At 36.9% G+C, this 24,408-nt stretch overlaps 1 protein-coding gene across 3 annotated transcripts; it reads left to right on the top strand.

Annotated features, from left to right (window-relative positions):
* The first annotated feature begins 11,550 nt into the window (after positions 1–11,550).
* LOC140935757 (substance-P receptor-like) lies at positions 11,551–24,213 on the top strand. Of its 3 annotated transcripts, XM_073385322.1 has the most exons (6): positions 11,551–11,651; positions 12,121–12,247; positions 17,636–17,778; positions 18,440–18,487; positions 20,443–20,487; positions 22,412–24,213. In XM_073385322.1, exons 5-6 carry the CDS (start codon positions 20,460–20,462, stop codon positions 23,695–23,697), a joined length of 1,314 nt encoding a protein of 437 aa, XP_073241423.1. In that variant the 5' UTR covers positions 11,551–11,651; positions 12,121–12,247; positions 17,636–17,778; positions 18,440–18,487; positions 20,443–20,459; the 3' UTR covers positions 23,698–24,213. The 3 variants fall into 3 exon arrangements, with proteins under 3 accessions (XP_073241423.1, XP_073241422.1, XP_073241424.1); XM_073385321.1 differs by lacking the exon at positions 11,551–11,651 and having other exon boundaries at positions 11,895–12,247; XM_073385323.1 differs by lacking the exons at positions 11,551–11,651; positions 12,121–12,247 and adding an exon at positions 17,204–17,524.
* Positions 24,214–24,408: the final 195 nt, after the last annotated feature.

Genomic DNA, 24,408 nt, shown 5'->3' with positions numbered 1-24,408 from the left:
CATTCTCAACTCACTTTCCTTCTCCAGAATATTTTTGGAAGAAAAATATAAACTGACCCCAAAATTAAAAAATATGTACATGTTAGTCTTAAAACATTGAGAGACTATGATTGGTTCATGCGTTGTTACTGGTAATTACCCGTTATCGCACGAAACAGGAAAAATTGCGTCCCTGCTAGAAATAGAAAATTGATCATGATCGTCAGCGCTCTTAAAAAGGTCAGTGTGAAAGGTTCCGGTGCCAAATGAACTGTCTTGAGTATTAAGGTACGGCCGCCTTTTCGGCAGGCTAATTTCAGTTCTCAAATGAAAAGGATCACACACAATGCTTTTTAAACGTCGGAATTTTTCCTTACAAGTTCAGTCTAAAGACTCAGAGTAATCAAATTCGGCCATGAATTCTTAATTGAGACGCAGAATTTATCAGTGTACAGGTGCGTGTTGTACTGAATCTTCCGCCTCATCAGCTCAGTGCAACTTTCGAAGCCGGCAAACCACGCTGAATGATACCCAGCGAAAAAATCAATACAGAGGAGACAATCACAGTTAATACCCAACAACGAAACGGAAAGCCTGAAAAAATTCAAGCTTGTTGGCCAAGCCTGACCTTTGCGACCTTTTACCTTGATGCAGATGTTCTGGATTGGAAACCGACAACAGGAAAAACGATTTGGCACTTAAAAAATTGATCAGTGTCCTTATCTCAAGCTCACTTCTCAATAGATGTCTTTTATCAATTTTCTTGATTGCGTGCACGCTACTGGTTAGCGCGTGACTAAATGCTTTTCAAAGGAGCAAACATACCGCTTGACCTTCTTTGTTCGAGATCTTGCAGTGTGAGTCAGCGTGCCAAAGGGCAGAAAGGGTCGGTTTGGATTCAGTGTTTTAACTTGATCTGAGGAAATCAGGTGAATACCAGCGTTTTACACAATCATATAATACGGGAGCAACTACAGAATAGAGTCATAGCTTAAGGTCTCAAACAGAAGTAGTTCGGTGGTTCGCTAATCAAGACGACATGACATACTAGAGTAAGAAGTCTCCGGATACGTCTGCTGCAGTTTAGTGGCCACTGTTGGAGAAGCAAAAATGAGACTGTTTCCCAACAACTTCTTTAATGCGGAACCAAAACACGGTAAACGCTCAAGAGGGCGCCAAGCAACAACATTAATTTTACTGACCAGCTACAGAGTGACACCGGTCTCTCGAGGCAGGATCTTGCATCTGTCATGGCCAACAGACGGGAGTAGGACAGACTTATAAAACCAGTGCGGGTGCGCCCGAAATAGATAGATAGTGTAAGACAGACATAAGAAAAACATAAGCATAAGTTTTAAAGAACAAGTAAAGGTATATATCTTAGTGGCTCGGTGGCTCGTCGGTCGAGGTTTGGGTCTTGAACAAGAGGCATAATAGGACCGAAGAAGGAGAAAGTAAAATATTTTAGTGGGTCGGTGGCTCGTCAATCGAGGTTAGAGTCTTCAAAAACAAGAAAGGTGTAGTTTTTTTGTGGCTGGGTGGTTTAGTGGCTCGTCAGTAGTGGCCGAGCCACCCCAACGAATATATACCTGGATAATTGGCCCTTTGTTTCAGTAGTTATAGAAGGAAACGGTGTAATCTATATCCTAGCTGAATGATCTCATTCTTTTTTTCTCCAGTTTTTATGCATTCTCGTCATTTTTCTGCATTGAAGGAAAACTGTTTACGTAAAGGCAGCTGAAACGGAAACGGGAAGTTCTAACTGTGGTGATGTTAAAGTGGCTTTTTTGACCGGATTTACTTTGCTAAGAGTTCAGGGCTGCTTAGGAAATTGAAATCGGACCACTGGAAAAAACTATCTTTCATGAAATTCGGTAAGTGAAATCTTTAAATTCCAATTCTAATTGTATAGTGAGTGATCCCGGGAAGTAATCCAAACGTACAAAACAGAACTGTTCTGTGTTAAGCTTCATGTAAGCTTATTTAAAGCACGAGTGACTCGCAACTCCATTAACGAAATTTACCCTTGTTCGATTGAATAAAAATCATCCCTGAATGTCACTGTCAACTTATTTAAGTTGTTAGCAGCAGCTTCTGTTTCACATCCTTAGTGAAATAAATGGACGTCCATTAACTTGTCAGATTTGAGACTTGCTGCGTGGTTGTCATATGGTTCTGAAGTGGCTCGTGTTCACAGGAGACACTTTCAAAGAGCCTTAAAAATTTAAATAAACAAACCAGAATCCTTTTGACAGCTGCTTTTTCTCTAGCCCTCTAATGGACAAACACACTAGCTAGATTTAAATTTAAATGCTTTTTAAAAACAGTTTATTCATTTGTTTTCTCAGGCAATCCTGGATAAATAGACTATACCCCCCACCCCCAACCCCCGTGTCACTTGTAGGTCACTATCATAAGTAACTATGTGACTGAAGTTATTTCCTGCTCGAAGATTCAAACGGTTCCCCACTAGTATACCTTCCGATGACAAATGCATGGTACTTCTTTCACATACCTAGTTTAGGACGCAACCTCGTTCCCAGGTTCTCTCTCCTACCCTGGGGACGAGGTTGGTTTAGGACGCTGCGTTTCTGGGCTTTTAACTGTTGTAAAAGCACAATCTTTTTAATATGAACATATGAATTGTAATTCACTGAACCAGAATCTTTTCTGGACTTTTTCACTACCGTTAAATGCGTCTGTTAGCTCTTTTAGGTCCTTTCACGACCGAATAAGCTACTTTTGATATATTAAAATTCAGCATGATAGCGAGTCTTAGAGGACACAAACAAAGAAAATGAATAAACATGAATAATCATGGTTTATTCATTTTCTTTGTTTGTGTCCTCTAAGACTTGTTGTCATGCTGAATTTTAATATATCAAAAGTAGCCTATTGACAGATACCTTTTCATCTGTTTCATTTACTTCAACTATAAATGTAATCCCTGTTCTTTTATATACCTGAAGCCTGAAAAAAAAAATACCCGGCTTTTGGGCGGAGGCTGCCCATATAGGCCGGTATAAGGAGTTATATCCCTAGGATGTAGTGCAGTGTTTTTAAAATTCTTTGAGTCTGTTGACTAAATCCTGTGGTGTAGCCATTCCAATTTAGCCCCCGGGAGGGTACACTGAGGGTAATCCCCTATAAGCCATATAGGTATGTGCCGCCCCACAGGGTAGGGGTCTTGCGTCGTTTTGGTCTGAAAACGGGTATAGACTTTGCCTATTTTGGTCTGGAATTGGGTATGGTTTTCGAGGGGACTATCGGGAGTGTATGAATTTCTTCGTCATTTCAGTTCCAAATGACTAAGAAAGAAAAAAAATATGTTAATTCGAAATGGATTTTAAGAAATCCTTTTTGTTGCTTTTTTAATCTAAAGTAATGATGATATTATGCATCAGAGGCCAAGTCGGAAAACGGGTGTGAATATGACATTTTCTGGTCTGAAAGAGGGTCAGAATTTGTTGAACCCAGCGGCACACCCCCACCAATAATTCCCAGGAGTAACTCCCCCCTGCCCCCCTAGGATTTACCCTGATTGGCACTACTCCTTTCACATCGAGGTACCGTTTATTTTTCAGCATTTTACAAAATTAAGTTATGTCTAAAGCCGAAAAAACCGGATGCTCTCGCAGGCTAGTTTCAATATTTATTTAGCATCCTTTAATCACAGATGTCCAAACGCATCGTTTTCAACGTGAGTTTCTTTGAACTAGCTACCGACATGCAATGATGTTTATTCGGAAACTCAGGTAGCATTGCTTCAAAGCTAAGTATTATTGCCATAAATCCGGGCCATTTTTATGTAAAAAGTAGATGACTTTCGAGGTTTTATTGTCGCAAAGCCTACCTTTCATCAATCAGGTCCTTCGCTATCTTATATCTTTTTATTATGTCATTGGACAAGAAAATGCATTTGCACAAATTTGCGCCGGGGCAAATATTTTGCAAAATTGTAAAAACTGAGGAGTCAATGTGGGTAAATGCCCCATTTGCATGGCTATTTACACCCCCCGTCTTTTTTGGTATGCAAATGTGTCATTTACCATCTTTGCCCCATATTTACTCCTCAGGTTTTACATTTTTGCGACATATTTACAAGGAGCAAATTTGTGCAAATCCATTTTTTTTCCTCCAGTGGGTAATGCTGTCAATCTTATCACTGTGGTGTTCTAAAAAACGAAACGTAATAAGTTGGGCGGAAGGGGATCGTTCCAAAATCGGGTGATGCGTAGGTACCAGTCAAGAGGAGTGTAACAGAAAAATTTTGTTTTCAACTGAATACTAGCATTCAAAAGATAGAAATTTGACTGACGTTTTACACCGCCGTGTTCGTTAGAACGAATCAAGGGAATGTGGTTTGTGCGTGGTTCATTCTCGAATGGTAGAGCTAATTAGAATAATTAATTTAATCTGAACGAGCAAATCATTGACTCCGCTTGAATTTATAGAGTGCCGATTTGAAAGAAAGTTTTGCACTAGGTTTTTGCGGTTCTCCGCGGTGTTGCCTTTGGTCTGACCACATGACAACTGTCAAGAGGTTGAAACTGAAGAAACTTCCTAGAGATGTCGGCAAATGATAATGTCGGTAATGCAAGTACTACAAAAACATAGGGGTGTGTTTTTAGCGATGAAAAGGTTACCTAAAGTTCCAGGTATTTCAGAAATACTTTACAAATTTGGGACCAGAACAACTTACTTTTGACTTACGCGATGAGCAAAAGCGAAAAAGGGATCTACACCTGAAAATGTCACTGGCCGACGAAACTGAAAAGATTTCACCAAGTTTGCTCCTCAGGGCAAATATGATGCAATGAAAGCGCAATTTAAAGTGAGGAGTACATCAGAGGAAAATATAATGAATGCCACATTTGCCTTCTTATTTACACGGGGTTTTAAATTAGTTTGTTAGATTTAGCTTATAAAATTATTGTGCGAGTCTTCAACAAATAGTTGTAAATTTGGTTGTTTTCCTTTCACGAATTCACTGAAAAAGCGCCTCTTTGTAATGCCGGGTCTTTTGTAGTAAACACCGAAAGGGGACTTGTTCATTTGCTCATAATCTTCAGAAGAGTTATGTAAGAATTTCCCTCATATTTTGCCTCAGAATAGCTGACGCCTTGAGTATAAGTCACTTTAGCACAGACGTTACAACTAGGGAAAGAACAGCAGAAGGCCGGAGTATACATAATTATGGAAACATAATTTTTGGCAGCTATACATAAGATAAACGACTATTAGAATAACTCTGATGAAAACAAATTAGGTCTCTGAATAACTTAAATAAATACCTGCCTGCTGCTAGGAAGGATCATGCATGCGTGAAATCTGGAGATCTTTATACAAAAGAGTTGTTTTAGTTTCTTACGTTTCCTTCGCTGGATAATTTAATTGCATAATTTCTTTCAAATTTGTCTTGGACGACCTCTCGACCAATTGAAATCGACAAACTTTATTCCAATCACTTTTCGACTAGTTTGCAAGATTAAACAGTAAAAATAGACATGTCAAACTATTTTCAGAGCCTGTTTAGACGCTAAACTTCTCATTAGTCAGACCATTAATCCTTATGAAGTAAAGACCTGGGCCTGTCAGTTTCTCCAAAGTCGCGGTAACTTTTCGGGCCCGAAAAGCTATTTTATATTTGCCTTGTTGCATTCGAGATCAAAATTTCAATAATTTTGAAAATGATACAATGAAACTGTCAGTTAATGAAGCAGTTCAGCTGATTGATTTGTGAGCTAGGAACTGTGCTGCTATTCAGGAGGTTTTAATTTTAAATTTGCCTCCCGGCCCGAAAAGTTACCGGACCTTTACCGGGCCTTTCGAGGAACGGACCCCTGAACTTAATATTGTGGCTCGGGGGCAAAGAATTTCCAAACTTGTGTTACATACCTTAGGCGGCCCTGTATGACTGGAAAGTTCGACCGTTCGAAAGATTTGACACCGCCCCAAAGAACAGCTGAGACGATCCAAATTGAACTGCCATTCTTCAGTGATTCTTAATAAGTTCAGCCGTGATGAAGGTGTCAGGCAGTTAATTCAAGGTACAAGGTTAAGCTCATGACCCGCCCAAAATTTTCACTGAATCACTAACAAACTAAAAAAAAACAGAAAAGAACAAAAATCATGAGTGCTATAAACGCGACTACTAGTCGACCGACTAGTTAGTAGTCTATCATAAATTATCATTAAAAAATTTGTCATAAATTATGCGTGACTAAAGTACCAAAGCGACAAACAATTTTTTTTTCTTTTTATAGCTTGAACTTGGCTCTTGGGGTTGCGTAGGCACCAGTGTTTTAAAATACTGATATTATCTGTTTTTCTCTGTCTGCAGACAGAGATCAAAAAACATTTTGAGAAAACCTGGAAATTGTTATAACGTGTTTACCGATCGCCAACTGTGATAGTTAGCCGCTCGGTGTTTCATAAACTCAGATGATGACCAGCTGGCTCCGAAACAAATTGTTGTACATCGAAATGAATATTGAGCCTGTGGTTTTCTTTTACTTTTTACTTCATTTGCTCAACCAACACACGGCATTCAATGAGCGCCTTTTAAAATATCATGTAACATCATGCTACTTTTTGCTTAGTTTTTTAATTTTATTTTTTACTAGTGTCAAAACGTATCTTCTATTTCACTAGCGGCTTAAAAACAAAGATTTTCTTTTAAGTTCATTTCTTTTCATTTTCATGGAATGATCTTCGCTACATCTTTGAGTTCATTTTATTGATTTTATAAATAAACGGATCTTTACTTAAAATTCAATTTTTCTTAACCAGTAGATTTCTCGCGATAAACTAAACATTATTGTAATTTGTATAAGGCAGTATTATTAACAGCTTCCAATGTCAATTTAAGACAAAAATTCTTTCTTTTAGTCTTTCTGGCCTATAACCAGCAGTTTAGGAAATTTAAGAAATCTTGTTCAGTGATATGTTGGATTTTCGACTACTCCTAATTATGGGAAAGCCACATAGCTCAGATACGTCTGATTAAGGTTTGTACTTGATAGACTAAAATTGTTTTTGTAACATCGAATTTTATAAATTAGTAGGCATCCTCGAAGTTGTGTCGTTCATAAGGAGTTATCGCATATAACAAACAAGGCACTCAGGCAAAGTAAAGGGACGAGAATAGTCATTTTTTTAATGGAAACACCAATTAACTTTTTGATCATTATAACCGGACCATTCCACCTATCAAGCTAGATGTAAACGTTCAATGCTTTTTTCCCTGATGTTAAAAGAGACATCAGATAACTTTTAAGACCACTTGCGGCAAGAATACAAAACAAAAGCAGTCGCATCGTATCCTGTGAAGATTAACTTCTTAATTATTAAAAAAGAATACCTCAGAAGGTCCGACGTTGTACCTGAAATCCGCTCAAATCTGAAGAAAAGCAACTACATTAATAAAAATGGGTATTTTTGGTAAATTTTCTCGTCAGCCTTTGCTAAGGACCAGATTCTATGGAGTAACCATTCAAATGAAGCTTTTTCGTAGACTATATGTATTTCTTTAGTATTTTAACAAAATGAGTTGTTTTCTTATGAATTTTGACATGAGCGAAAGGGTTGGGCTTTTCAGGTTTGTAATTAATTTTATGCGATTTGGAGGGATAAAATTGTAAAGTTTTAGGTAAGAAGGATGTTGCGAAATTGACTCAGCAGCTAAGAAAATTCAATAATGAGAGCCCTTTTTCGGAGAGATTAAAATTTATTGTTTTTCACAAGTTCGGCAGTTGTTGGCCCAAAACTGCGATATGAAACAAAAATAAAAAGCAGGAAGTTTTTCCAAGTGGTTTTTCCAACATTCCTGGTTGGGTCTCCCTGATATCTCTTGACGACCGTCACCTCTAGCCGAGACGAAGATCAAAACCTAAAAAGGAAATATTAAATATTTAAAAAACATTGCGGAACCAAAACTTCTCAGATCAAAATTAGTGAACTTGGTAACTGCAGCATCAATCGCACAGCTTGCCTTCATCTCTTTTCAGAGTGAAAGGAACACCAATAGTGTTAACTCATCGGATTTATCTGGCTGAGAGCTGAAAAACCAAGGCGAGTTTAATACTCACAATTGGTTTGTGTTGTTTTTGCTCCAGTCATTATAAACAGCTGGCGCTGTCCTTTGATTTTCCACTAGGCAATGAAGAGTTTGTAAACTAACCCTTAGAACCCTATAACCATGACCCCGTGACTTTGAACTACCTGAGCAACCTACAAGGTTGCGTTGCTGCACTGTTTGCTTTCAAAACGTAATAAGTTTTCAGTTTAACGCTTAGCCCTTCTCTCTTCAAATGCATAATCAGCGAATCGACAGTTTGAAAGAGATTTCGTGATTGTTTTTTGCTAATAATTTAATCTGTTTGATGATACTCTACAAAGATGCTAAATCTAATTTGAATAAATGGAAATCATCTAATATCGTAAATCGCATTTGGCACATTATTACTTGAATTATTTGCTAGGAGGAAAACCGAGATAAAATTTCTTGACTATCATCCCACGACCCACATGAAAAAGACTCATTTATAACCAATGATGCGAGTATGCTTCTCACCGACCTTTTCAGCCTACCAAAGCCCGAGGGCATATTGACGTTCACCGACCTAGGCAACAAAAAGAACTTGTAATGACAAAAAACAGCTTGCTGATTGGACAAACATTAACCTAGGTAAAGTCATACAATAAATAAATCTTATAAAGATCTTAAAACATGCTAAAAGTATCAGTTGCTCGCCTCAGTCAACACAAGACCTTCTACCCATATTAGGGACGCACTGCAGGATTCATTCACATCACAGGTAACAAAATTCTGTGAGATCCTTATTCACCCTTTTTTTGAATTTTCGTCTTTTAAACTAAATTATGGCTTCTTCAAAGAACATGGTTTTATTTCTTCTTAGTAAATGTAACTGCCTTAGTTTTCAACATAACGTGTTCCGTAATAATACTTCCGTTTCACTAAATCGAATGCCAAATACTATTCAAAACTAGGAAAATTTTAGATTATCAGGTATCATGTTTAAAAATCACCTTATTTCTGTTTTATTTTTCTCAAAATATTTAAGAAATGTCTCAGAACTTATTGATTTAGTTCAGACTTTAGCCAGGCGAGAAAATAAAAAGATAAAACGAGATTTTTTTCAAAACATAAAAACCCTGAAATTAAATCATATCAATATTATTTTATTATTTCGTGCCGTTTAATTTCTTTATTCACAATAGTTTGTTTTTAAAAAAATATTCAAGAAATGTCTTCGAACTCATCGATTTAGCCATCAGATTATAGCCAGTTGAGGAAACCCCAGCAAGTAATAAAGTGAGCTGTTACTATTTCGTGTGTTTAAATTAGTTGGAGCTCATCATTAAAAAAGATAATCATTTTTCCTAATACTTTAAATGCTGATAACTGTTGGTAGTTATTCCCTCTTGATCAAGTATATTTTATTCCCTTCCAATTTCAGCGGTATCACAGAAAGGATACACTCTTGATGGCGAAAAAGAAATGTCTAATTAATTATTAATTACTTTTATTGAAAATGCTACTTAGTAACTAAATACCCAAAGTGGGAAAATTTTGAAACTATCAGTCAGTCCATAATAAAAGTGGAAAGAGAGGAATCGAAAAAAAGAGCAGTTAATCACCTTAATTTTAAGTAAAAATGTTTATCACTCAAGCAGAGGTCGATGGCAATCCTGTCCAAAACCTTTTTCTTAAATTGCTGATGACGTCAACATTGTGCAATTTGCCCCATTTGTGATGTTACGTTCTAATTTGGTAGTGGTCTGACCCGGTACACTTTTGACATATTTTTGCGCAGCCATTTAATTTGAAGGAGTGGCTCGTTCGAGCATGCAAGTTACTAGAGAAATGCAGCAAGCCTCTTTTCACGTTAAACATCATTATTGTTGTTAAGCTACGGAGTATTTTTGATGAAAGAAAACGTTTTTTTTGCAAAAACTGGTTGGCGTTGATCTAATTAAAAGTGCCCATGTATTTGTCGCCGTGGCCACATGAATGCGCAAGCTGACGCTTCGTTTGAAAACAAGCTTGCCGCAAACAAAAAAATGTTTCATGAATTAATGTTGTTGTTGTTGTTGTTCTTTAGTGGGATGTATCTGGAAATCTATGGGTAGGCTCTGAGTCTGAGTGTATTGATACAGTTGTTTTTCCATTTATCTTTTTTTTCTTGATTTTCCTCCTAAAAGCATCTCAAACATGGCATGTCTGTATTAAATGAACAATAAATATTAAAATCTTAATAAAAACTTGTTCTTAAGAGGGTTTCTGTTGACAAGCTTCTTTGTGGAACTAAATATTGTTAGTAAATCATGTATGCACTACATGTGGTATATTTTGGCTCTGAAAATTTGCCTTTTTTGTCACGAAACTAAAAGCAAAAGTGAAGAACTTGTGAAAGTATCCTGTTGAAGAATGAAACGTTTTGTCACAGAAACCCGTCAACGGCAAATATAAAGAGCTTTGAAAATAATTTAATTTGAGGGAAAAACTAATGTCGAAGCTTTACTTATCACTTAGCAGAAACGACGTAAAACCTGTCTAACAGGTTTGCCTTTTGGACAGGACTTTGTGTCAATTACTGTGTGGAAAATGAAGAAAGTCTTGTAATGTTTTCATAAGACGTTGCGTCGCCAAGCAACGTCCTGTTAAGCACAAGTCAAGTGCCTTTTTTGCTCAGTCTCAACAGCAAGTGAGTGCGAAATAGAAAATATGTTATCGTGAAAAAGGTGCTGATATTCTAAATTTACTTCTTGCCGCGTGAAATGTAAAAAAGTTTCACCTCCTGAACTTCATCACTGCCCGTCATCTATCCATAGAGATCTTTACTTTCAAACACAGAAACGATTTTCTTTGTTATCTTTTTGTGGCAATTAAAGAAGACCAGGTAAGGCGCGCTCTAAACATTGCAAATTTTAGCGACGCAGCGCATAAATTAAGCAAGCAATGCAACATCGCATGAGGAATAAAAGTGAAGTTCATTTTCTAGCTGTGATTGATCATTCGTGACTGACACAAGTACGGATAGCTAAGATGCCATGAATAAGCTTACAAATAATATCATATTGCAAAGGGTGAGTTGAAATCAAACATCCTGTATTGAAATACACAGATTCAGTGAATATTAAAAAAGACCTTCCGTTTGTCAAATTTGTTAGCTTGTACAAATACGCTGTGCAAATGCACCAAGTTGAAAATAGCTTCTGTAAATTGTTCATTTTAAAAGATTAAACAAGTTAATTTTCTGAAAGACGTAGTAATGTATTGAACCAAAGATTTTTCCCCTTTTTTGTCTGTTAATTGTTTCTTTAACGCCCGAAGGCGATGCTTAAAGAAAGGTTTTATGTTTTATTAAGTGTGATATTAGGTAAAAGCTCTCACAAAGATGTACATGCAAACGGATTAAAGACAAAATTACCTTCGTATATTAGAATCCGCTATTAATCTATTTACCTGTTTTGGCAAGTGATTTTGTATTCTGTCTCATTTGTCAAGCCTTAGGTTAAAATAATACGAAGCATTAATCAAAATAGCCCGGAAGATATACTCTTGGTCAATGACAGGACACAACGAAAGCTTTGTCATTTTGCGTGAGAGCATGTCTAAACAGCAAATACAATCATAGCACTAAAAGGTATTACAACACAACTGGTACCTCTTCTTTGACTATTACACAATTTTGTTTATATTTTTACGTTCGTTCTTACTCAATATTATGGCTTTGTGTCACTATTTAAGTAAAATAACTGCGGCACATATTAACATTTGCATAAGAAAACAACTTCCTCATATAAAACGGAAACTAAACCCGAGTATGATTTTATATACCGCAAATACAAATGGCATTTCTAATCAATCAGTCGGAAGATTGGTTGTTGATTAGAAGTGAGGAATATTAAAACTGATTTGATAAATTCGGAATTCAGGTAGTAGACAATCTCCTTTTTTTTTTTCTTTTTCTTTTTCGATTTCCGATACAATGCAATTTGGTGTTAAGAAAGACTGGGTCATTTTTTAGAAGTTGAGTTGTTAGTTACAATGTATTGTTGTATGGCAAATTTGCAACAAGTTTTTCTGACCTTATTGTATTTCAATTCTTTTAGGTGATTGAAAACATCAAGGTATCAAGCGAACTATGATATGACGGAGTAAACCCTGAATATCGGCTACTATACATGTTCAAGAAACTTCTCTTCAGCAAATACAAAAACTAAAACCACTGCTCTAGAGGTACGAGTATCTTTCATTTTTTGCATCGTTTCAAGCCTTTTTCACTTATGTAACAAAAACAAAAAAAGAGATAGTTGTTGAATTATAAAGAAAATAGGTCCTGTTGTTATCGTAAATATATTAATCTGAGGTGTGCCAAGAATAATTGTGCTGATGTCCCCCATCGTTTAGAATATTTTAGATTCCTTAAACATCAAAATAGAAAACTTGACATACTTCACCTTGTAAAAGTAAGACCAGGGAAATTAACTCCTGTAAAATAGAGATCTTTCATTATTCTCAAGTCAAACAGGCCCTTTATTACTAAAGACACTTATTTAACTTCAGCGTCAATTGTACGTGTGCATTCGTCCGAATTTAAACCCGTAGAGTGGAGCAGAGTTTTCAGTTAGTTCCTTACCGCCCTATTCTGTCTTTGACTAATACTTGTTTAATCTATTTTCTTTTCGTCGTGCGTCCATGTATAAATAAAAAAGATGTTATATTCAGTGTCGAAGTGAGAAAAAAAAACTAGAAAAGGAAACCTGATACCCTAACTAGAGGATTCACGCTGACCAAAGGAGACATAGTTAGTAGATGGGACTAACTATGAAGGAGATGACGATCTAGCGGCGTCCAGCCACTACCCAGGGATATTATGTGTGTGTTCAAATACCGTCAGGAACTAGAGTCTCAAGTTTGTTCCCGCTTTCTCGGAAGCTAATTTCAATTGTACTAAAAAACCCTAACATGATATGGTTTAAATGTGAAAGGAAATCTTAAAAAAATAATAACAAGATCACGTCCTGAATTGAAAGTATATTTAGGTGCTATTTTTGCCTCCGTCGATCAGCTTTCTACATGTTCAATGCCTTCTATTTTTAGACAACACTTATCTTAATATGCACCTGTTGAAATGCCTCACTGTTACATGAAATATTTTTTAGGAGGGTTAATTTTAACTTTCTGAATAAAACCTTTCTCCACTGGGCAAAAAGACGTGTTATATGACAAATTATAGCAAGAGACGGCAAGTTATGGAAAACATAATTAAAAAATACGTTATCGATTTTTCATATTGGGCAAAAAATAGATTTTAGACATATTCTCTGTAATCGTAACTTTTCACGCAAGTCAATATACGACCATATTTTACTCACTGTATTGCGTCACATCTCTTTCTTTAGTCTTAGAATTAATTTGTCTTTAGATAAGTGAGAAGTTCATAAATAGCCGAAGATAAAGACCTTTTCAGGGTTTATGATCAAAAGCATATAACCCCGAATCGGGTGTATCAGGGGCACCCAACGAGAATATAGTCAGTGTATAGTTCAAAACCACTTAAACATAACATTCACCGTATTTTAGTATGTAAACGGCAGATATAGGCATATTTTTATCCCCTAGAAATTTTTCATCTGTTCGGATTTCCTAGCTGAAAGCCTAGTGATCCGAAAATTATAGAGATCAAAACTTACCTTTTCGAAAATTTCAGCCAGAAAAAAGGCTCCCGAAAAATTCTAGGTGACCTTTTTAGGGTAAAAATCCGTTAAAAAACCGGCAATTATACCATTTTTTCGATGTTCGAAAATTCTAGAAGATGCAGGCAAGCAAGAAATTTTACAACAAATGTTCCGAAAATTCTAGTCTCAAATCGTCTTCCGAACAGATATTTTCTAAAAATTGACGTTGGGTGCCCCTGGTTATACGCTTCTGTTATGATATATAAGGCCTCGAGGGGTTGAGTTCCGATTAGGCACTAAATCGGTAGTACCTAAACCAATGAATGTTGTTTCATTGTTTAGTTTCATAGAATATTTGCATATTATGGTCTATGCCAGGACTACCTAGCATCCGTTACGTCAGCAACTAACATGAGCCGAAGTCCATGACGTGTGAGTTTTTATACACTCAGACTTTTGTGACCGACTCAAATTTTAACAAAAATAACATTTATATTGATAAGTAAACATCATCACTACTACTTTCAATGCTAACTAATCTCTATTCACTTTCGAGCACGCACTTTTTGATTGCTTCATTGTGCGCAAGTTATTTAATCCACTTGCTTTGTGTGTGGTAACGGACTGGCCTGTCTGCTTATTGGCGCGTGCCACGGCCCATGGAATGAAACACAATTAACTTAAGTGAATGCACAATCAGAGATTTTCATCATTATGCACATATACTAAACACTCTTCTTAAATGTGCGTCATTTTCTATTGAAGCCAAAAAGTCATCATGTTTTTTAGCAATGAACATTACACTCTTTTTAACACATGGGGAAGAAGTTCATCGACTGAGATGAATTTCATTACCACTTGTTAGCATTGCTCTTCAATTGCCTGGCCATCAAGAATTTGGTAACAGTATTTACGCTTGGGACAAACCTACCATTCAGCAGTAAAACCGCGCGTGTTTGAAAGGTAGGTCATATGAGTTCAAACCTGTCGAAAGGTCAGTTATTATATGTGGTCAAGGCCCACTAGTTAGTGTAGCTATTACCACGGCAGCGATTCAAACATTAGAGGAGTCAAAAGGAGCTAGTTTGTCTGTTAATTTTTCGTACAAGCTGCTGTATGTTTCTGGTACTTCCATTCTGTTGCTGGCACAATGTTGATGGACCTGCATTAAACCACCATGACCAATATATTAGTCCGCGTTCGAACAAGGCTAGTCAGCTATTCAGGTGCGCCGTGTCTATTTCAGTATCTTAATAACGAGTCAGGATGGAACCAAATTAACTGACGACGTATTGAGTGTGCCCGAGGGTCAGGGTGACTGAGTGCACTGGACAGTTATGAAGAATAGACACTAATATTAATCACGGTAATTTTGTTTTATCAGTAGTTTGTATGGTAAAACTAAGCTAATTTTACCCTCCACAAATGATATTGATGTTCATCTCGGGGCTACGTGACTGGAAATTATAAAAAATGCTTGACCTCGAACCCTTACAAACAGAATGAGAAAATAATAGCACTCCACTTCCAGTGCTACCTTACCAAAAAATATACTCAACTATTGTAGTTCAAATTTTCAGTTATTTTTCCCTTAACATTTCTATTCAAGGCTACGCTCTATGCTTTTCACAAAACGAACGAAATTTCACAAAAAGAACTCAATCTCTTTTTCTTAGCCGAGGTGAAGTAAAGGGATTTTTAAGAAATGCGTGCAACTCTCTGCGTTTCCGCGCTGCATTAAGTGGTCATATAATAAGTTCTGAAAATGATCTACGTTTGCCAAAGCCATTTAGGTGTAGCTTTTAGTGGTCATATAATAAGTTCTGAAAATGATCTACGTTTGCCAAAGCCATTTAGGTGTAGCTTTTAGTCATTAGCATGCCATTTAGTTTTTAGTTCAGTTTTGATAACCAAAGTAATGGGCTGTTCTTAAATCCGCATTACTGATGAATCAGTTTCCTCAATCGTATACTATGTCTTTTCAGGAAGAAAGAAAACCTTTTCAGTTATCCTTGAATCCTTGAATCCCTGATTTCAGTATAGATTTATATTCACAAGCAGAAATTTTTTATCGGTTTTCAGTTGACATTACAAGATTGGAAACTTCACCGTAATTTCACCAATCCATATATATGTTGTGGCTCAATTTTTATCCTTGGTTTAAATTTTCTTTTCTTTTGTTTTTGGGTATGGTAATGCATGATAACGCGTTTGAAACAAAAGAATTAAAATTAAACCAAAGATAAACTTGAACCACAACAAATACCGTAAACTTCCGATTATCAGCCCTGGGCTGGGTTTGTAGAGGCTTATAAATGGACTTAAAAAGGTGTTTCAAAACAAGCTACATAACAGTGCTGGTCAAAATACTGTTTGAATTTGATCGCATTTTTAAGCCTCAAATCGTCGTAAAAAGTCGAATTCATTTAAATACATTTTTCATTTCATGCTAGAGGGGGGCTTACATTCGGAAGGGGGGTTATAACCAGATGTAGTTTTTTGTTTACATTCAAGTAGATGAGCCTATAAATGGGGGGGGGGGGGGATTATAATCGGAAGTTTACGGTATGTCTTTATTTATGCTTTTATTTATTTAACTAATTTTTTTTTTTTATTTATTTATTTATCACTGTATGTTTTTATTATTTATTCACTTTTTTTTTTTTAAAGTTCACTACCGTAACTGAATGCTCGAATCAGAGAGTATAATTTGCATTTGTTGCGTGTTTTAAAACCGTACATGACAACCCTCTCTCTTCCCCTACCCCACATACGACGTTTAACTCGTGTATCCAAAATTTTTTCCTGAGTTTGAACATTGTATAGGGTGGGGAGACTGCAAGACATTTGAAAAAATATCCTCTGTTTTACGACTTTTCTCCATGATTGTAGTAATGCAGATGGATGTAAAAACTTTTTGCGAGCTATAATGGCGTTAATTCCAAGGTCGTTGTCGATAATGATGATGAATCCAAGGAAATTTCAACTTGTTCATTCTAACTACATTTTCTTTCTTTAGCTTTGGCTGACTGACCGCACGTTGATGCACAGAATTAATTAACTATCAGAAATAGACATGTTAGCCTTAAGTTGCAGCAGTGTGTCATAAGCCATGTGTCGCTAATTCAGATAGAACGTACAGTCACGTTACAAGTTCCATTAGCGTTTTTTTAAGAAAAATTTCCTCTGTTCTCGTTTAATTACCCTAATTTTATTTCTCACAAAAAAATTTCAAACAAGATGAGTAATATTTCAACTTTTCTCAAAATTACTGAACAAAAATGGGCGTCATTGAGCAAAAAAATTATTTTAGCCAAACGCTAACTATCATGACGCTATTTTATTTCATGAAACTAGTGAAATAAACTATTGTAATATGTTTTGCCTGAGGTATTAAAAGATAAAATTTCCTGTTTATGATATTAATTCAATATTGTCTTTTAGCATACTTGTTTCTTCACTTTAGAGGTTTTTTTTGACTTATTCGTTTATTTCGCTTGTCATTGCTATCTGTCAGATTGGAAAGGTTTGTAATTATAGTTGAATGTTCATCTTTTTTACTTCGCGACGTAGTGTAATTCATTCTTGACAAAATCTGCCAAAAGTTACAATTGTAAACATCCCTGGTAAACAAGAATTTTTCGTTTAGTTTCAAAACATTCCTTTTAGATTAACAACCGACACTTAATTTCCGTTGTGGTAGAAATATCCTAATATATTTACTTCCTCGTCTGTAGTTGCGATTAACATGTTCTTCTCAAAAAATGGCATTTTATCGCTCAAGCTCATGCAAAAACGTACAGATTTCAGTAAGACTTGTAGACTTATAAATAAGGTAATTCCGGGCTGGTATTGGCTCTTCTCGATTTCAACATGACTCTGATTGGACGGTTGTCACATGTCAGGCAATGAATTGAGATCTAATTTACCGCTTATATTTCTACAGCACGTATTTTATCTTCTGAACGTAAGCCTCTATAGGGCATTGGCGCCGTCAGACTATCGCCTTATATCAGATACTGATAGCTGGTTATCTCTTTAAGAAGCCCAATATTGCGTGATCTCTTTAGTCTCCGGGCAGCAAATATAGTAAGTAGTAAGTCTAATTTACATCGGCTAAATTGTCAAATTGTTCCATATAATTACGGAGAGAACATTTTTAAATTACTGTACGGTAGCGTGATAAAAATCGCCAAGTGCTACGCAGTTGTTTCTCAGATACCACTGAATTTTGGCAATTTTGAAAATGATTTTAACTTTTTTTCAAATCATCCAGTTATCTTTGCGTTACAGACGGGGGCAAAGGCGGAGAAGAGTGTAAATCTTTCCTATCCGTTAGTAAACGTAATTTCTGAATCACAAGTAATTCTTGCAACTAAAAACAACAGAACTCATCCTGTTAATATCCAGAAAAAAATGGCTCCAAAATTTTAGAAAGGCTGGGAAATAAATCTATTTGAATTCTAAATCAAACATATAGCAAAAACCAAACACATTTACCTAGCAAAACAAATAGATCAGCATTAAGAGCTAACGAAAAAGTTGGTTTGTGATACTGCACTTAATCGGTCTGACACTGACTAACTTGGCGTTATCAAGCATAGTTGATCAAGGAATTTGAGTTATCTTTGTATCTTCTAGTGCATGAATGTAATTTCTATATGTTTTTTTAATCATCACATTGCGTGGTGATAAATGCATTCGAGGACGCAAATCTAAACATGACAAAATACTTTTCAATTTTGAATAGAAAAACACGTCACAAGCAAGAAAAGGGATCAACTGACACATCCAGAAGGTAGGACTTATTTCAGCCATTTCTCACTTGTGTGTTCATGCATACAGGAAGCAAAAAGCAGTGAGCTGGGTTATAGATAACATTATGTCTTCCCTTTTGACCCCTCTGGTCCTAATATATTTGAGAATGTCACTTCAGATATCACAAATCACAAAGTTACATTTCTTTGCCTAAGCTTACGTTACATGATGTTGTCTTTGATCTCTTTGTTATCATATCATAGGTACAGACGAGAATGCAGTTAGTTTTGGTTGATGTTTTTTTTTCCAAAGAAAAATCCTTAATGAATAATTCTTAATTATGCCTCAGCAACTTTCTGCTTTCATCAACTTTCTCAGTGATGGTCAGTGATCGTGATCTGGCCTGTTGCTTTATTTTGAGCTTTTATTTCATCCCTGACTAACTAGTTTGCTATTCAAACAAGATCACTCTTAAACGTTTTCCGGGATTTTGGGCGCCAGTGCTCCGTTAATATGGCTTCAGAACGCTGTAAAAAGACACGAGGGACTTTAAGGTCCAACGAAGCGACGGCAACGAGAACGTCGCTCAAAAAGTGAATTTGCGTTCTTTCAAATGTAGGCGAAGCCGCCTCAAGTTGAATTTCAAGGGACCATATCCAAGTTCAGAAAGATAAATAAAACTTCGTCATTACTGGTTTACGTTCTCCATAAATGGCGAAATTAGGCATTCTTACGTCGTAGTCGTGCAAAAATGGCAAAGAAATGCACAAAAAGAGTGATGCACGTACAAAGTTGTTAATTGCTTATTAAACCGCTATTGCTTTTTTTGACGTTCTCGTTGGCGTCGCGTCGCTGGATCTTAAAGTCTTCAAGAAAAACTTTTTAAAGAAACAAAATTCAGTGTAATTCTAAATTTAAATGAGTCCGGATGAAATTCAGGGTGTGTGGCCATTTAAATGAAACGGCCTCTTCAGCAAAACTTTCAAATGTCAGTATTACATACTTAGATACATTCTACCTTTCACGTTAATGCCATTCGTTCAAATAAAACCTCTTCAGCAGTAAAGTAATTTCACATAGTCCTTTGGTAATTTACGACAGGCGAAATTATTTAATTTCTTGATTTTGATTTAAGGCACTATTGAGAATGAAAAGCTGAATTATGAATTTTTTCAGCGTTTTCTACAAATCAAACAACCACGTAAAACTGCGGTGTCTGGTGATTTTCGCCATTTTTCCCATTAAAAGCTTATTTTCATTTTAAAAGCAGATGTTCTTCTAAAAATCAACAGAAATCTCATTCACATTCATTGAAATCTATCCGACCTATCCACATCCCAGTCTGTCCAAGTCTTAGCTTTTGTCTGTTGTAAATGCAAACTAAAAGTTGTGTGTCCTTTTGATATACTTTTTCTTTTTGTTTGTCTCCTGAAAAGATTTGGCCTCGCCCTTGACTAGCCAGACCGTAAATCATTTTGCCAGGTTTCTCGAAGAGGCGGTCTCGCGCATCGGGCGCTATGACATTGATTTATAGCTTGGGATTGCAAACTGAAAAGGGTGTGAAATAATTATACAAAAGGTGAAAGACTGTTTGTCGAGGGGCTTTTTTTAGTAAATAAAACTTCATTTACCCGTCCAACCTTGAGCATTCATTCGTTCAGTAATTATACAATGAATACATAATTTGGTACAAGAAAATTTCAAAAAATTATTTCCAAACAGTAAATATAATTCGGAAATATAGATAGATCACACAGTAGAAATTAGTACCGGCAGTTTGTGTCCTAGAAAACAGAGAGATTCCATGATTGTAATAATTATCTTTGACATTCTTTCACAGCTGCGAATCGGCGTTTTTGTAAGGGAAACGCTTATATTAATAAACTAATTTATATAGTAACAGCTCTACCCCCTTTAACACAATATGAATTGTGAGACTTGTTAGATATACAGGAGTATTCTTAATTTTCTTTTACTTCTTTTCCTGTTTTATAGAGAAGAGAAAGGGCAAAATGAGCACGAACTCTACTGGAGTAAATGGTACGTGAGGAGAGTTAGCTAGAGGAAGAACGAGAAATTTGTACAATTCAGAAAGGAATCAAAACGTTTCGTTTTATTTTTTTTCTTTTTGGTTTTGCTTTTCGTTTTTTGTTTTTCTTTTTTCAAATAATCAAAACCCAAACTTTTCAAGCATCACAGCTTATGTAAGTGAAAAGAAATACTTTTTATTTCATTATCGTTTAATGAAAAGAGCGATAAAGTAGTTAACACAGAGATAAAATGTATGGCATCTGCTGGTTAAAGGCCATAATGTTCACCATCACCTATGACATTCAGCTTTTCTATATCAACCGAGCCCTTAAAGTCGTACGCAATGTACCACCAAATAACATTGTAGGTATGGACCCTCTGGAGCATTCTATCGGGGGCGCAGCTACAAATGAGCATTGTGATATAACATTGGAATGCTCTTACTGACAATAGGTCCCAAACAACATCGGCTCTTAACAAAAGGCAGAGCCGATGTTGACCCTAGCAACTCTTTTGTTACGTCATCGTCTAAACTTTGAAAGGCAAGATCTCTCAGGTGATATTTTTTTTCACTGACGGAATACTTTACGAGAAGACATAACGAAGCGGCTGTATATGAGTATACTTTTAAATCTGCTGATTCTGATTCGCTAGTTAAAGGGTTTTTAGGTTAATAAGAGAAGAACCTTTATGGACGCGCATGCGCGTTTCGCTAGCTATTTGCTTTTTTCCTTTGGGTAGTTTGCGTTGAGAAAACTTAATAGCGAAGAGAAGTGTGACGTCACAAAAATTCAAATTGGGGAAATTATGGGATTGGTTAAAATATTCAGAAAGAAAAATATGTAAAAAGCCTCCTTGCCAAAAATCAGCCTGTTTGAGCGGTGCGGAGACATAAGCACCGGTTTGCTCTAATGACTCTCCATGTAAATGCTTCTAATGTTGGCTTTGATCGAAACGTCAACGATCCAGGGGCTCGTTTCTGGTCCCGATAATTAACGGGCCAGTAAAGCTGTTCTGGTTTACATGCAAGATAGAGGTTTCAATAGTTTTGCATCTTACATGATAAAACTATCAGTTAATGAAACGAAATGGAGTAGTTTGCTGGCCAGGACACTCGCTCTTATTCTTTATATTTCGATTTGAATATTTGATTGCGGGCCCGAAAAGTTACCGGGACTTTCGACAAACGGGCCCCAGGCCTATGTTTTAGAAGGATTTATATTGAGTCATCAGGGCGTAACGTTGCTTATATCTCTGCAGCCCGGGGAGCCCTCTGTTTCCGCACCCATTTGTACCATTAGGCTAATTTTTAGCAGGTGAACATTTTTCATCTTTCATCTTTTTCTTACTGGATATGCTAGAGGGTCTCAATGGGGTTTAATCATCAGTCGTAAAAGGGCCTAAAATTTAATCGTCAACCGTCAAAAATGCAGACTGACATTAACCGCCAAAAAGTTTTAAGGCACCTGAGATCTCACCATTTCAGAGGTCTTCACGGAGAATCTCAAAACTGAAAAAACCAGTTCCTACGTTCTCAAAAACGCACTCTCTAGACATTACAAAACCTTAGAATTTGCTTATACGTGAAAATATTTCGAAACTTATTAGTCTAAGGCCAAGACAACCTCCAAACCCGAACCAGTTTATTTTAATTTATGCCGGAGTAAATTTCCACTTAAAAACCGTTCACCGTCAAAAGCTCTAAAATTTAACCGTCAAAAATTGACCGTCAAAGCGGCCACCCCATTGAGACCCTCACGGCTAACCAATCGTAAACTCACAAATCTAGTTTTTGTGACGTCATCACTTCTCTTCTCTATTGAGAGGCTGTGAACAATCTGTAGGCACCTTTTCCTTCTCTCCCGCTGAAATAGAGCGATCTATTACTCATTCCGTAGGTCTGACCTTTACTTGTCTTATCTTTCTGTTTTAGGAACAAACATAACCACCGCATCAAGCGGGGGCCCCAACCCACAACAGTCCACTGGCGGCATTCCAATAAATATTAATGTAAAGATTGGCCTTACGACAGCATATGCGGTCATTTTCCTCGTAGCTCTGATTGGTAACTCTTTTGGTCTGTTCGTGGTCTTGAAGAAATCTTCATCTCGCAGCGTGACAAACCTGTTCATCGCCAACATGACCGTTGCAGATCTGCTGCTAACTATCACGATTATGCCGTTTTCGGTCGGCTATTTGTACCGTGACACTCTTTGGATCGGGGGAACGTTGGGTAGCATTACTTGCAAAGCGTTGTTTTATGTCATGCCAGTTTTTATTTCCGCGTCTGTTTTCACAATGATGCTGATTTCGTTTGACAGATTCTACGCCATATTTTTTCCTTTGAAAGAGAAATTCTTCCAAAAGCCAAAAGTCTTGTCGGCAATTATATGGATCTTATCTTTTGGGTTAATGACCCCTTATGTTTTAATGTTTCAAACAAAAGAGATACAACCAGGCGTATACTATTGTTTACAGGAGTGGCCATGGGCACCACTAAACGACACAGACTTGAGCGAAACATATAGAGTGCTAAAGAGCTTCCACATCTGCGTTTTTGTCATAGTATACGCGTTACCTCTCTCCATAACAATAATCATTTACTCCTTAATTTGCCGAAAATTGTGGCTACGTAAGATTCCAGGGAATGTAACAGATACCAACCTCGCTGCTGCTGAAAAATCGAAACGTAAGGTAGTTCGACTGCTGGTCGTCATATGCGTGGTATTTGCAGTCTGCTGGTTTCCAGTCTATGTGAATCATTACTTCTGGTACGTACGACCCGATCAATTGGACAAGTTGCCAATGGGAGTTCAGTTGCTATTCAACTGGATAGCACATGCCAACAGCGCTTTAAATCCATGCCTTTACATTCTGCTGAATGAAAAATTTCGCAAGGCGTTTCTTGCAACCCTAAGCTGTTGCCCTGGTCTAAGCAAGTACCGGAAAAGTTCGTGGCAATTTGGATCCTCAAACAACGATTGGAACGAAACTAGGACAAGTATTTGGAGGATTGTGACAGTTGCCGGTCGTAAATCGAGTGCTTATACATTACCACAAAGCCCAACGGAGAACAAATCTGGGCATACAAACTTATCGCTATCTTTGATGAGTGTCAAAGATGATCGCTCGCCACCAAATAGTCCAACTCAGACGTCCCAGAACAATAACGCGAAAGAAACCAAGGATAACGCCGTTGCTGACGCAATCCAAGTGTAGGTCTGTGTAACAGCCGTTTTTGTCTCCTTTTCTAAGGGAATTTAACCATGAAGGGCCATCAGTGATTTCGATTACCACAGATTGGAAGTTAATTTACACTCATGAAAGCCATATACGTGTACGAGCCCAATGCACGTGTATGCACGTGTAAAAGACGGGGGTCTAAATTTTGTCATCTCTCTTAGGGGTGTTAGTTGCAGATTTTGGTCTTACTTAGGGTGATAAGGATAGGAGACCGACCAAGTATTTTTCCCATTTAGATATCGCTGAGGTTGTGCGTAGAGGATCACTATACAAAAGTACTACTATAGAGTTTTATTTCGTTGCTTGTCACATTCTTCTTAAGGGGTGAAATAAAGCCTTAGCCAAGCCCACACTGGTATCTATCAGGAGTTTCACAGGGGCACCCAACGACGGTTTTCTGTAAAATATCTGTTCGAAGAAGCCAATATTGCCTAGAATTACTGGAGGACGGCTAAAAATTTCTAGATGATCGTTTCTGCAGGTAGAATTTTCAACGCTTATCTAATAAATTCCCTACGATTTCCTGAAGTTTAATTTTTCACATTTCAATACCCAAGTTAGGCTATTTTTTTTTAGAAAAGGCTCGAGTTCCCCTAGGATGACAGAACAGTCACAAATTTTAGCGCCGCTTAGAATGCATTTCTAGAGATCTAGAAGTACTCTAGATAGCCTATTAAAAAGTGGGGT

The sequence above is a fragment of the Porites lutea genome, chromosome 4 (assembly GCF_958299795.1).
Source record: "Porites lutea chromosome 4, jaPorLute2.1, whole genome shotgun sequence".
Taxonomy (NCBI): domain Eukaryota; kingdom Metazoa; phylum Cnidaria; class Anthozoa; order Scleractinia; family Poritidae; genus Porites; species Porites lutea.
This window is presented reverse-complemented; position numbering and strand designations above follow the sequence as displayed.